Below are 12,491 nucleotides of genomic sequence, written 5' to 3' on the forward strand. Positions count from 1 at the left end.
AATTCCTGCTCTTGAGAACAACCAAGACATCAGCCATTTCAGGCCACCAATAAGTAAGAAAGATGGTAATGGTATTTCATTGAGTAATGAAGGTCAATTTAGTGTCTAGTTGGCATTTCTGCTAACTCAGAAGGTATCTGAGAAATAGCAGTATGACTTTCCTAGATAACTTAGCTTTGACTATCTTCAAGAAATCCTTATACACGAGAACATCCAACAACAGTTTCATACCGTCCACATCAATACAGCATTACTGAAACATTATATAACATGCCAAGCACAATCTTCTTTGATAATAATGTACTTCTCCAAGCACAGTTAAACAAATGGTTTTAGCCCTACAGGATCAATATAATACTTACTTCACCCATACATGCTTATTCCTTTCTAATCTATCCTAAATTGAAGTAATGCCCATCCTATATTTCCAAGAGCACTTCTGAAAGACTCACCAAAATCCTAATAGAACATATCCTCTTGACTACTTGCAGACCACACGATAAACTGACATTCGTTATCTGCTCATCCAAAGATCATTTCAATCTCCTATATCAAACCATTAGTTCAGGGGATAGAGTTCCAGGATTTTCGACTTCATCCCTTTGAATTATTTGTTGTTCATCCAGGAGTGGAGCTGATCTTTGGACGAGCAGGTAAGGAATATCAGCTTATCATGTACATGATAAACTGACATTATCTCTCACGTATATTATTCCTTATTATGTACATTGTTTAATGTAATTATAAATTGACATCGATATTCCAGTTTTCATCAATGTGAACAATGCCTAATTATGCATGAACTCTAAGAATTGAAAAACACAAGAACTGAAAGCCAGTTTACTGTACAGAGGCAAATTTGGGCAGTTTTTGCCTCTAGAGCTGTACTGTTACATGTAGCACTTAAATGCATGTTTTGATGTGTACGGTTCTTTGAAAAAAGAATATTGGAAATAATGGTTTTTAACTGTTTATGTACATTTGACATGCTCACTATAGTGACAATGAAACTAGTTTGTTATAGTGACTTAATATAATTGTGCCTGTACAGCTTTGAATGAGACTTTTCTGCAGTTTATTATAACAGTGTTGTATTCAGTGAGTCAACTGTATCATGTTGTGATTTTCTCTATCTCCTGAAATAGCCAATATATTGAAAGCCAATGTCCGTAACACAAGATTTACAGACAGAGAAATTGAAATTTGTGTTATTTTCTAACTCCTAACAATTCAAAAGCATAAGATGAGAAGAAATACAACATATTTATGAGACTCATTCTTTGAGAGCTCATTCGGTATTCTATTTTTAATATCTTGTTAGGTTTTAAACAGCTGGATGCTGACCAACATATTTTCATCATATCAGTTTGAAATGAATTTTTATACACTTCAGTTTTGAATTAATGACTTACAAGGATTAAACAATCTTTATTACAGTGTATTTCCAACCTATCAGATGAAACAGTGAAGCTTTATTGCAGAATATTAATACATTTGTTGATATTTCTGTTTAAATTCGGATTTACAGATTTAATCTTATCCTCTCTTGCAGACATAACTTACCTTCAAATTAAGATATAAAAAATTGTATTAATTAATTTGAAAACTGAATGCCATGCCAAACAGGAAAATTTACATAATCTTCTTCCCTTCCATCCCCACACCAATATGCATGTATAAATGTACAAAGGGGGAGTGTAAAATTTAAAAAAAAAATCACAAAACTGACACAGATGAACATCATACCAAGTTTACTTTCTTGCTGATTCAACCACAAAGTCAGTTCATGTAGTAACATACTGAATACAATCAAAATCTAATATAAAGGCATTCCCCACACATACACTGGGGTTGCAAATACCATCTTTGGAATATATATACACAGCAACCACTGAAAAATCACAGAACATCATGAGATAGAGAGAAAAGATAGAAAGAGTACTAAGCAGAGAAGGTCTCTGTGAGTGCATCAAACTTAAGAATTATGGAAGAGAAGCAATGTGAGGTGGAAGAAGGTTGTACTTCTATCTATTAACATTTGACAAGATATGCTAATGGTGAGAATGACGAATCTAGAACTGTACAAGGCCATTAAGACAAATGCAATTTTACAGCACAAATCTGTATATGGAAATGTCTGCTGCTACAGCAGATGCAATAACATTTTTTTTTTCAATTTTTATTTTATGAGTAAACAGGTTATTTTGACACAGCATTCATTCATTCATCTGCATTTGAGAGAATGGGCTCTTATTAATATTAAGTCATTTACACATCTACAGACAAAACTATAGCAATTAAAGCATGAACAAATTAAAGTGATTAAAAATTGCTGAGGTGGCAATACTCAGACAGAATGACACAATTGTGCATTATGTATGAAATAAAGAAATACAGAGCCACCATAAATATACCTATTTATACTTTGCTTCATAAACAAGCCCCTAGTAATTACAAAGGCAGCTGAAGGCAGTAAAAAATTAGTCTTAAACTTCCTTAATAAATAAGGTACACTGACTATATTTCGAACCCCGTTTATTTTTTCGTCAGAACTTTAATACCTTCACTGTGCAGTTTTTTTGTTGTTTTTTTGTTTTTGATGTAAACACAAAGTAATCTAAATGTCTGAAAAATACCCATTTATAGGGTTAAAAACTACTACATGACAGAGGGCTTTAGACAGAGGCAACAAATGCCATATTTTGGCATATACATTTCTTGTGTAAGAAGCAAATTAATCCACGGACAAAGTCCTGACATAAGGACCAATACACCATTATACACAAAGTACTTCATCTTGATCTCTCCATCTACTATGAACACACTCCTTACCATTAGAAAGCGAACACTGTGAAACTGCTTACAGCATGCTAATTTCTAATTGCTGCCCCAGTAGGAGAAGTTTTGCTTGTTGGCTCCCTTCTGCTGTCCAAGTGCTTGAGGTCCTCTTTGACCTCCAGTTGGGTTACCACCAGTTTGGGAAGAATCCTGCTGCAAATGATGGTGCAACAGAGTGTTATGATGTTGGCCATGTGCAAGAACAGGAATGAATTGCGCAGCATATGGTGCAGAAGAGGCACCTAAAGGTCCGGCAGTCTGGCTTCCAGGAATATTGAATGGTGGTGGTGTTCCTGTGTGAAATCCAGGCTTGTCATAAGACTTAAAAAAAATAAAAAATAATAAAATTATAATCAGAGATTCAAGAAATAATATTCAAATAATTAAAAAAGTAAGGTAAGGTTTGATAGGAAAATGTCTGAAAACAGTAGATATCTGAAACATGCTGATTTCAAGTCCATTTTTAATATAAAAATTCCCTTCATAACCTGAATAAGCAATTGCATTATGAGGCATATTAGAAAGTATATGAATCTATCATCTGCAATCCACACAACCATTTAATGCCTTACACAAAAAACTTTGCTTACTTGTTTAGGTGCTTCTTTACTTTGTTGAGCACATGCTAAATGTTGCATGACTATATGTAAATAATGCAATGTATGCATTGTAATTTTAAACACCACTCTCAGTACTGTTCAAACTAGTCTAAGGGAGTTACATTAATGCTAAAATATTAGTATCACAAATAATGTACAAAAACAATATTTGCATTTTTAAAAATGCTGTAACCCCCACGCACATATATAAAAAAAAGATATGAAACCTTGTTTGATAGTTGTGATGTCATGTTCCGACAAAAGATAAACAGGTTCACTAACCCAGCTGAATAATGGATTCTAATGTCACTGTAAGTACAAATGTTTGTGATTGTCTTTAGATGGTAGATGAGTTTCATCAACCAGTGCAAGATCACAATCCTGTTTACTGGAAGCCTGAAGTAACATACCTGAAAGAGTTTTGATGTTTGGCCACTAGAGTGGGGTTTTCCTGATTAGTTCTTAGCTGACCTAATACTGACACTATATTGTATTAATGTAGTGTCAGCAACCATTTGTTGATGGGATATCCACATTAAAGGGAAAAAGTTTACTAGGTAATAAAATATGCTGGAAGTTTTTTTTATTTTTAAATTAATACAATATTCATACCATTTTATAATTTTTTTTTAAATTCATCATCACCAACCATTTTCTGACCACTGCTGGACAAAGCCCCCCACTGTTAATAAACAACCCCATTTATTAACTTTACATCTAATATTTCTCTAGTGTAACAATGCTAGTATTGTCAGGGCAAACACAGTGACAGGACAATTAGCTAATAAAAGCTGAAATCAAGTCATTCACATAATTAAGTGAAATTGCAAAAATTTGTGCTGGCTTACCATGCAGGCAAATCAGGTGCAGTTCAGGCAAAGTACCACGATAGCGTGATACATCATAAATGTACGCTCAACCCTGGACTTAGTGAATTTCTAAGCTTTTGTTAATATTATGGCTAATTTTTACCCTGTGTAGCTATACAAAGGTTGAAGCAAATTTGTTAACTATTTATAGGTTAGTGAATTTATCAGTCTTTGTAATGCAAATTAAAAAAAAAACAAAAACATTATCAGATTAAAAATGAGGATATTAGGAAAGAACTTGCTATTGTTAACATTGAGGAATTTTTACTAGAGCTAATCTCAGGTGAGATGGTCACAGAAAGGGAGAGGAAGATTAGCAAAACAAGTGTTCTTTGCCAGGTTGGCAGGAAAAAGACCCAAAGATTAATTGATACAGTAAAAAAAAAATATAAGATCTGATAATATAGGAGTCTTGACAGATAACAGTTTAATATGGAGAAAAATTATTGAAGTTAGTAATGGTATAAAGGTACATATCAGGAATTTGATGATGATAAAAAAAAACTCAAGTGATACGTAGTCATTTATTATTGGTTATTTATTAATGACATGATCATTTTCACACACATTTTCAGTTCTAACCCCTTACTGCTTCACTTTTATGAGGAAAAAAAGAACAAAAATAGTCAAACACTTCTGCCATAAACAAATGTTTAGGATGAAAGCATTTAAAATCATTATTAAACCTCTGAATAGAGAAAAAAACCAAAGATCTACTACATCAGTGGGTTTTCTGAATTCTGGTTGAATTCATCAGTCGTTGTATAGGAATTCTGGTTGAATTCCTATACAATGACTGATGGAAAGAGTCAGTGATATCATTTGATGTGCCAGCAGTGACTAAGGAAACACTCAAAATATTTATGGTATATTTTATACAAAGGCAATTACTGCTGTCTGTTAGGCATCTATTTTAGGTTACTGTATGACAATTAGCTGGTTACTTTATAGTATATCCATCTTTAGAAAATGGTGCATGTATATCCTATCATCTTACTGAATGTATTCATTACAGAAAAATCAGAGAACAACTAAAAACAGGCATTTGTAATGATCGGCATGCCACAACAAGCAATAAGATAAAATATATCTTCTTCTTGGCTTCCAGTATTAGGAAATTGTTTGCCTGTAACATTTTCAAGGGTTTAAAAAATCTTCTGCCCATCTCCTCCTAGGTCTCCCTATTGACCAGTGTCTGTTTGGTTTATATTTCCAGGCAATATTTTGCCATCTGTCCTCATTCATTCTTTCTACATGGTTTATCCAGTTCTCTCTATAGATTGTGATGTCTTCTGTTAATTATGGATAACTGTTTTCTTTTTTCTTCATTTCTTATCTTGTCTATTCTTTTATATCCTGTGTGCCAGAGGATATAAAAGCATCATTGACTATATAACAGTGGATGAAAAACTAAAGATTGTAAGAAATTGCAGAGTATACAGAGGATGCAATATTGACTTAGACCATTATTTATTAAGCAGTATAATACTAAGATCCTGAACCAGAGAAATAGAAACAGTACAAGAACACAAAAACAAAAGCAGGAGCAATTTAAGATAGAACTGTTACAGCAAGATAGTATCAGAGAACTATATCAAGACTTACAAACCATACAAAGAAGATAGATGAAGATACAGATATAGAAAATGAATGGCAAAACATCAAACAAATAGTAAAACAATCAGCATATGAAGCCATAGGATCAAAACTGCAAGGAAAAAATAAAGTACTCAGAACCTCGAACACAGAAATAGAATCTTTAATAAGAAAGAAAACAAAAACGTACCTTAAATGGTTAAACGACAGAACCATACAAAATGAAATAGATACAAATAAAAGAATCAGAGCAATCACAAGAAGAGAAACCAGGAAAATCAGAAGACAAGATTGGGAAAAATTTGTATCAAGATTAGAGCCTGATATAAATGGACCACAAGAGCTATAAAATCAAAAAGACTCAAGAAACAAAGGATAATCTACAATCAGAAGGCCACTCCCCAAAAGAATGGACCAATCACTAACTACACCCAGCTTCTAAACAATAATAATAATCAAATTGAAATAAAACAAGTAATAAGTCAAGAAATAAATGAAGAACCAATACAGTTTAATGATCTAAAAAAATACTGGAAAAACTAAAAAACAGAAAACCTACAGGAGAAGATGGAATAAATTCAGAAGTATACAAATATAGCTCTAACTGAATTAAGATCAATTAAATTCCTAAACAGAAACATCCCACAAGAACGGAAGACAGCAATAGTCAAACATATTCAAAAAAGGAAACAGAAAAGATCGCAAAAACTACAGAGGAATATCCTTATTAAATATGTGCTATAAAATATACTTAGATATAATTAAAAGTAAATTAACACCATGGGCCAAGGAAATTACTGGAAGATCTTGCACAGATCCCACATTTACACTCAAACAAATTATAGAAAAAAAGAAAAGAATTTAACCTGACAACATATATGGTCTTCCTGGATTATGAGAAAGCATACGATCAAATTAACAGATCAAAATTAATTAATATACTGTGTGAATTGAAAGCTCCACTTCAAACCATCAAAGCAATAATAAATACACCTAAACCTCTTTTTATGCGAATTGGGATATCAAAATTTTTTTATTTTTTTTACGCGATTTTTATTCACTTTTACGCGGCCAACCTAAAGTCTAAGTTAGGAAAAAATCCGTAATTCAAGAAAATTCTGAGAATTTTGTAGAATTGCATTCTCGTTTCAATTAAGAAAATTCTCAATTCTTACGAATTTCATTTATTGGGAATTCCCCGAATTACAGTACATAACTGACTGCGCATAAAAAAGCAGTTCTTAGCAGTTTGAATTTGGTGTTTGAGTAGACAACACAGTTACCACATTTTTTGCATTTGCATTTTTTAAGTGAAATCAAAATAAAAATCACGTTATAAAATTAATAATTTTGCCAAGAAATAATAAATGGTAAGCTATATGTAATTTTCAAACTTTCATTTCATTAACTGAAGATTTTAATCCAGCCCTCACATGATGTTGCCAATAACCAAAAAAAAAGGAAAGCTGTTTCCTTGGATATAAAAATTCAAATTTTAGATAGTCTTCAAACTGGGGAAGGTGCGACAGCTGTGGGTAAGCATTTTGGAGTCCGTGAATCAACTGTCAGATCTATAAAGAAAAATGAAGAGGCTATTAGAAAAGTAGTATGTTCTGGTACAAAATCGAGTGCAAAATTATTATCATACACAAGAGATGTTATTCTAGAAAAAGCCGAAAAAGCTTTAGTGATGCGGATAGAAGATAATGTACAAAAAAGAATGCCAATTGACGAAAATTCGATCAAGCAATCAGCATTGAGATTTTATGAACAGATTAAAAAACTGCAGATACTTCATCTCAATCGAGGAAAAAATATGAATTTCATGCAAGCAATGGTTGGCTGGCTAAGTTTATTAAAAGACATAAGGTGAAACGGCTTCTGCTGATAAAACAGCTGCTAAAACATTTCCACAAAAACTTGCTAAAATAATTGAAGATGGAGGTTACACTCGTGAACAAGTTTGGAATATGGATGAAACTGGCCTTTTTTTGGAAAAAAATGCCAAACAGAACTTGCGTATCAAAAATGCAAAAAACTGTTGGTTGGTTCAAAGCAGCAAAGGATCGCATAACACTCCTATTTTGTTCGAACGCTTTAGGAGATTGGATGTTAAAACCACTGCTCATAAATCGATCATTAAGACCACGGGCAATGAAAGGAGTAGATTTTCAAAAATTGTCAGTTCATTGGATGGCCAACAAAAAAGCTTGGGTGGCCACTGATATTTTCACCGAATGGTTCCAGAAATATTTTGTGCCAGAAGTTAGACGCTATTTGAATGACAAGGGTCTCGAATTTAAAGTGTTTTTGATTCTTGATAATGCACCTAGTCATCCTGCCATAGAACCCAAATGTGCAATTTTTTTTTTCTGCCGCCCAATACCACATCATTGCTACAACCACTAGATCAGGGTATAATTGCGACTTTTAAAACATATTATGTCAGACGAACATTTCAGTATGTTGATGATGAAACACTGTCAGTTATGGATGCGTGAAAAAAAAATTTCAATTATGGATTGTATTGATTAGGTTCGATTATCGTTATCTGAATTGAGACCAGAAACTATGAATGCATGCTGGAAAGCTATTTGGCCTGCATGTGTTAAAAGAATGCTCCTGTTCCCTTCAATCATACTGCAGAATACCCCAATATAATAAGTTTGGCATGTGAAATTGGCAGAGAAGGATTCGATGATCTTACGTCAGCAGATATCGAAGAATTATTAATTGACAAACCTCTAAGCGAAGACAAAATAGTGGAGATTGTTTCTGAGACTCCTGAAAGCGAAGAAGTTAATGATAATGGTCAAGATAATCCTACTTTTACTGCTGATATAATTAAAGAAGGTCTTAAACTGGCCAGTAATTTAGGCAATTATTTTGCCCAACATGATCCAAATGAAGAACGTGCTGTGAAGTTTTCACGTAAGCTTAAGTTGTTAATGTCTTCAAACAGAGAATTATATCTCGATTTATCTAAAGCATCAACATAGCGATTAATAACTGAGTTCATGCCTAAAACTACTGAAACAACCAGTGGTACTTTTGTTCAAGACATGACAAGAAGAATTCCACCACAAGTTGAGGGGGAAGTCGATGACGATAATCCCATATCTAGTAGTTCTAGTGATATTACAGTCCCACGAAAACTTTCACGTTTATTGTCAGAAACTGATAGCGAATAACACAATTTTTTTTATAGAATCCTTAGCAAACAACTGAAATGAATGTTTTTTTTAAGTTATTAAAATTCATTATATGTATGTGTGTTCTCCATGAAATGTAAATAAAAATCTTATGATTCTAACGAATTTAATTTTTTTTTTTTTTCATTATTTTGCTTATATTTCAGGTTTGGAACCAATCTTCACTTTTTCTACGGAGTCAGTTAGTTCTTTTTACGCAAATTCTATTTACATGTAATATATATATATATATATATATATATATATAATATATGGAAAAAATTTCAAAAAAGTGGACGAAAAACAAAATCATAGGAATTACAATAAGAAATAAAGAATTAACCAGCCTTTTGTATGCTGATGATCAAGTTATTTTTGTTGAAAGTGAAGATCAATTACAGAAAAATCTACACATATTGAACAAAACAATAGAACAGTATGACATGAAAATTTCAATAAATAAAACAAAATCAATAGCATTTCAAGGTAAAGAAATTAAAAGATGCAAACTAGTCATCTACAACAAAGTAACAGAACAAGTGAACAAATTTAAATATCTAGGAAATAACATAAGCCCCAATGGAGAAATTGACATTGCATATAAAAAGCAAAGTCCTGGCAGTCACTGGAACTTTGAATAGGCACTTCAGTAAACAGATGTCTAGAACAACCCAAATAAAACTATACTAAACAATAGCCAAACCAAGTTATATATATATAAAAGTGGTCCTTGTTGGAGACCTAAACAGAAGAGTAAGATGGAAGTAAGCATTATTTAGTGCTAAGCAGGAGAAAAATATATATCACATTAAAATAACAGTATGTAAGAAAGTTTTAAAAAGAATTAAAGTTGAACAGCTTTTACAAGTAACCTGTAGACTTGACTACTGATACATTGTTCAAGAAAATTTGAAGCAGTTTGAAAACAAGAACCAAATTTCGGAGTTTCGGTGCCAAACTCTGAAGAAGATATTCATTGATTCAGCTAGAGAGATATGTGGTGAGGTTGTCTATAAGGATAGAAAAATAAAATCCCTATGGTGGACACAAGAAGTTAAAGAAGTAATTCTATAAAATAAGAAAACATACCAAAAGTTCCTAGCAAATAAGTCGCAGATGCCCTAAAAGAATACAGAGAAAAATGTAGCGAGCTAAACTGTGTGTAAAAAAGCAGCTAAACCAAAATAATGAGGACACTTGGATAAGAAGATAGAAAATAAATATCAGGAAGGTGGCAAAATGTTCTGGAAGCTAAAAAAAAAAAAAGCCTAGCAATGGAGAAAAGAGTACTGTAAAGGAAATCAAAGATAATAAAGGTAACATGAAAACTGAAGATAAGGATGTAAGTCTGGAATAATTATTTTGAAAGACTTAAATGAAACAAGCAATGATAGAACTGTACTGGAACATTTTAAAAAGGAATGCAAAGAAGAGTACATATCAATACTAAAGGCAGAGAAAGCCATCAAACACTTGAAATGTGGATGATATTCGACAAGAAGTGTTTACATACGGAGGAATAAAAGTTTTGCAGTGGCTATACTGCATAATTCAGAGGCCTGGTCAGAAGGTTGAATTCCAGATGATTGGAGTTGAGCTCTAATAGTTCCCATCTATAAAAAAGGGAATAAAGCTGAATGTGTGAATTACAGAGGAATTTCTCTACTTACTATTCAGGGTAAGCTTTATGCATGCATACTTGCAAAAAAAAAAAGGAGGTTGAGAAAGATTGTGGAAGAGAAACTTGGAGAAGAACAAACTGGGTTCAGGCCAAATAAAGGTTGTTAGGATCAGATTTTCACTTTACAACAATTAGTTGAGAAATCATAGGAATGTGACAAGGATCTATACGTTAGTTTTGTAGATCTGGAAAAGATATGACAAGGTGCCCAGGGAAAAGTTTTCAAAACACTACTATTATATAGGGTAAATGGAACTTTATACAGAGCAATACATAGTCTATATTTACATTTTAAGTCAGCATTTAGAACTGAAGGAAATACAGGAAGATGGTTTGATGTAAATTCAGGCATACATTATCTCCATGTTTATTCATCATCTCTATGGATCATATTATGAATGAAAGTGGCATTAGGCCTGATATTAGAATTGGAGATGTCAAACTTAGCTCTGCTTTATGGAGATGATGATGTACTCCTAAAGAAATCTAGTGCAAATCTCCAGGATTCTCTAACTAAATTAAATAACAGCTGTAACAAATATGGCATGCAAATCAGCAATAAAAAGACCAAAACTATGAAAATAGGCAGAAACATTGAACATCAACTGCATTCTGAATGGAGAGCCTGTAGAACACGTATATATCAACTATTTAGGCACTGTTTTTAGTGAAGATGGCAAGTTAAATCTGGAGATAAACAACAAAATGAGCAAAACCTATGCAAAATAAATCTATGGTGGTTAGCCAGCTGAATAAATTTATATGGAGTAAGGGAGAAATTAGGCACAACACCAAACTAGCAGTATATAAGACAGCGTTTGAACCAGTTTTAAGTTATGCATGTAAGTTTTTTTTTTTTTGAGTTAGAAAAAAAATGCTCGATCAAAGACTGGAGACCACAAATATGAGAGTTCTGAGAAAAATTCGGAGAGTGAACAGATGCCATCAATAGCAGAATCAGATTAAAAATGAAGATATTAGAAAGGAACTTGAGACATTGTTAGTATTCAAGAATGTATAAGCAGAGTTAATCTAAGAGGGTATGGTACCTTGTGTAGAATGGGAGAAGAAAGGTTAACAAAACAGGTATTCGATGCTAAGATGGCAGGAAAGAGACCCAGAGGAAGACCAAGGTCTAGGTCGATTGATTCAGTCAGAAGTATCTTAGAAGCATGCAATGTTAGATATGACATTACTGGAGTGCTGACAAATAATAAGATTAATTTGGAGAAAAATTGTGGATACAAGATTAATAATAATGATGTAAACTTAATCATATGGTGCTGTCATAGTAGCCAGAACATCACTTGAGGGTAGATATCAGGAAATCGATGATGATATATATATATAAAAAACTATTTATGACAAAACATACAGAACTGGCATTGTGTAGTGGTTAGCATATCCACTCTCTATGCAAAAGGCTGCAGATTCAAATCTGCCATGGCCATGGATGTTGGTAATTGTCTGTGAAAATACTAGTGGTGGTGGCAGACAGTAGATAGTGTTGGTGTAGATCAGGGGTTTTCAACCGTTCAGATAGTGCAGGCCGCATTAAAAATTTCAATGAAGCTCGCAGGCCACTAAGCAATACTGCGGCATTGAGAATTGTAAGATGATTTCCAGATTCACAAGGAACGCTGTGCATTTGATACTTTACATAAAATCATATAAAAATAAACAAACTCAGCTTTAAGAGCATACGTAGGAGTCGGGT

General features: G+C 33.0%; 1 protein-coding gene across 5 annotated transcripts in view; it reads right to left on the minus strand.

Moving 5' to 3' along the window:
* Window positions 1-1,734: 1,734 nt before the first annotated feature.
* Window positions 1,735-12,491, minus strand: part of lig (ubiquitin-associated protein-like lingerer) — a 465,599-nt gene continuing 454,842 nt past the window's right edge. For all 5 annotated transcript variants that reach the window (XM_090403755.1, XM_090403757.1, XM_090403754.1 and 2 more), the window contains one exon: window positions 1,735-3,159. In XM_090403755.1, the coding sequence (XP_090259881.1) occupies window positions 2,878-3,159 (282 nt within the window). In that variant the 3' untranslated portion in view covers window positions 1,735-2,877. The remainder of the gene's footprint in view (window positions 3,160-12,491) is intronic.

Source organism: Typopeltis vanoorti, chromosome 14 (genome assembly GCF_054136105.1).
Source record: "Typopeltis vanoorti isolate ZY-2024b chromosome 14, IOZ_Tvanoo_1.0, whole genome shotgun sequence".
Classification (NCBI taxonomy): Eukaryota; Metazoa; Arthropoda; class Arachnida; order Uropygi; family Thelyphonidae; genus Typopeltis; species Typopeltis vanoorti.